The sequence below is a fragment of the Portunus trituberculatus genome, chromosome 40, assembly GCF_017591435.1.
Source record: "Portunus trituberculatus isolate SZX2019 chromosome 40, ASM1759143v1, whole genome shotgun sequence".
NCBI lineage: Eukaryota > Metazoa > Arthropoda > Malacostraca > Decapoda > Portunidae > Portunus > Portunus trituberculatus.
The window spans coordinates 4,965,001-4,967,588 of NC_059294.1; the positions used below are offsets into that span (position 1 = coordinate 4,965,001).

Below are 2,588 nucleotides of genomic sequence, written 5' to 3' on the forward strand. Positions count from 1 at the left end.
AGGTCAAGTTATTATCATTAATTAATTGAGTAATGACCCTTTGGAATACTGCAACACTGTTAGTGAGACCGAAAGGAATGCGGTTGTATTGATATAATTGCCCATCGGCCTCAAAGGCGGTATACACTTTTTCATTATCCCTAAGTGGAATTTGGTAGTAAGCGCTCTTGAGATCTAACTTACTAAATACTTTATATTTAGCAAGATTGTGTACCATTTCATTAATTTTAGGAAAGGATAGGCGTCTAACTGTGTGAAGCGATTAATGGTAGTAGAGTAATCAACAACCATGCGTTGTCTATGCCTCTCATCTTTTGTAACGAGCACCTGAGCTCGCCAAGGGGACTGGCTTTCTTCGATGATTCCTTTCTCTAGTAAACATCTCACTTCCTTCCGAATGAAATCTCGATCCAATTTACTGTACTGGCGACTAGGTGAAGAGATAGGCTTACAATCACTTGTTAAATTTGGGAATAATGAAGGAGGATTTACTTTCATTACGTTAACACCACATATTGTAAGTTTCTGCTTAGGACCTTGCAAATTGAACTCCACTGACTTATGCATTTCCATGAAATCTTGACCTAAAATTACCTTAGCACATAACTGGGGAAGTACAGAGAATTTAAAGTGAGGGTAACTGAAATTTTGGACCTCCAAATCAATGACACAATGCCCTAGAGTTGTAGCAATATCAGATGAGGCTAAAACTATTTGTTCTTTGGAAGACTTTACAGGAACCTCCAATAATTTAGTGACACAAGGATGCAAGAAACTAGACGTACTCCCACTATCCACAAGAGCAGTCAAACTAACACCGTTGACTCTTACGTTCATTGTGGTGCGATGTGGAGGGTCAGGCAACCCGGAAGCGCAGATGGTACTGGCAGCAACCTCATTTCTTGAGTAGGTAGTCTTGGGTGCTTTACAAGCTTTGCCGAAGTGACCCTTCTTTCCACACTTGAAGCAGTCGACGTTCCTAGCGGGGCACCGGTGGCGAGGGTTTCCACAGAAGTAGCACATACTCTTGCTAGCAGCTGCACTGGTTTCTTCAGCCCTTTCCGCCTGAGGATCCATGTCGCTACGTTTAGGAGGAGCAGAGATCGAAGAAGCAGATGAAAGGTTGCCAAGTAGGGGTCACATAAGTCTCTGCATTCCGTTGGGCTGAATCTAGACTTCTTGCGAGTTGCACAGATTCGTCCAGAGTAAGACTGTCTTTCTCCAGCAGTCTTTGACGTATCATCGGTGACTGCAGGCCAGTTATGAACGCATCGCGGATGGATTCTTGAGTATACGTATCAGAGGTGACAGCTTTAAATCTGCAGTCTTTCGACAACAACTTCAGAGAGCGAAGAAACTGATCAATTGACTCGCCACTCACTTGCTTCCTGGTCGCTAATTGATGTCTGGCGAAGATCACGTTTGTAGGCTTCACATAAATGGCTTTCAATACTTCTACGGCGTCGGTGTAGCTCTGGCAGTCGGAGATGTGGTTGTAGACTGAAGGAGAGACGTGATTGACGAGTAGTTTCAGCTTGTCAGGAGCAGGATCTCCGCTCAAGCTGTCCAAGAAGTTCTTAAATGTGCAATACCATTGCTCCCATTCAGCCGGCGTCGTGTCTTGTGATCCCTCGAAGCGATCCGGACGTAGAAGTTTCTCCATCACTTGCTTAGGTGAAGCAGAGGAAGAGTTTCGTTGAATAAATTGTAGTGGGTGTAGAAATAGTTGGCCTTCCTTGACATAAGGCTTTATTCAACGAAACTACAACTTGGGTGTTACTGGATGGAGCGCCAAATCCGATCTGCCTCAAGTAGGCACCGAGGGTTTACATATCACATGTGGATGAGATAATGAAGCAGTCGAATGAAGCTACGAACGTAGACTACCGTAATGAACAAGACTAAGTGAAGTGCTTCGAATACAATAGTACTTTCCCGAATATAAACCACCACACTTACCACTACACTACGCGGTTTGTGTGTATGTGTGTGTGTGTGTGTGTGAGATGGAATATTTTAAGGTAATTTTTGGTGCATTTTGGTTAGGTAATGTTTGTCTTGTTTCCTCCATATCTCTTCACAGATTACCTCCAGGTTTTTCCTCCATGTTTCTGCCACCTACCCTCCAATTTTGACTCCTATCTCACTTCTATCATAGTCAAAATAGTACGTTTCTAAGTCTCACTTCAAAACCTGACAATTTTTCTCATTTTTCCCTCCACCACCTCCTCTTCTTTCCTCCATATCTCCCTCCACACATCAAGCTGTATACTGTGCTGGTGTGTGCGGGTGTGGGAAAAGTGTCCTCAGGTGTGGTGTATGTGTTGGGTGTGTGTAAATGTGTTTTTCGTTGTGTAAACTATATTTTTTGGGTGGGTGTTTTTTTGTGTTTTACAGTGTTTGTAAAGGGTTGTTTGTGGTGTGCTGGTGTGTGCGGGTGCGGGAATGGTGTGTGCTGGTGTGGTGTGTGTTTGGTGAGTGTGGGGTGTATGAAAACGTGTTTTTCTTACAATTTTGTCTCATAAACTTCAATTTTTTTACTTGTTTTGTCTGGAAAATATTTGTCATTTTTTTAAAATCCTCCTATT

The 2,588-nt window shown here is 43.0% G+C and overlaps 1 protein-coding gene across 1 annotated transcript; it reads right to left on the reverse strand.

Moving 5' to 3' along the window:
- Window positions 1–1,087: 1,087 nt before the first annotated feature.
- On the reverse strand, window positions 1,088–1,663 carry LOC123516251. The gene has a single exon (XM_045275482.1). The coding sequence runs from the start codon at window positions 1,661–1,663 to the stop codon at window positions 1,088–1,090; it is 576 nt and encodes a 191-aa protein (XP_045131417.1).
- Window positions 1,664–2,588: the final 925 nt, after the last annotated feature.

What these genes read in the sequence shown, in the direction of transcription:
- LOC123516251 (XM_045275482.1), bottom strand. Translation starts at nt 1,663, where the DNA reads ATGGAGAAACTTCTACGTCCGGATCGCTTCGAGGGATCACAAGACACG.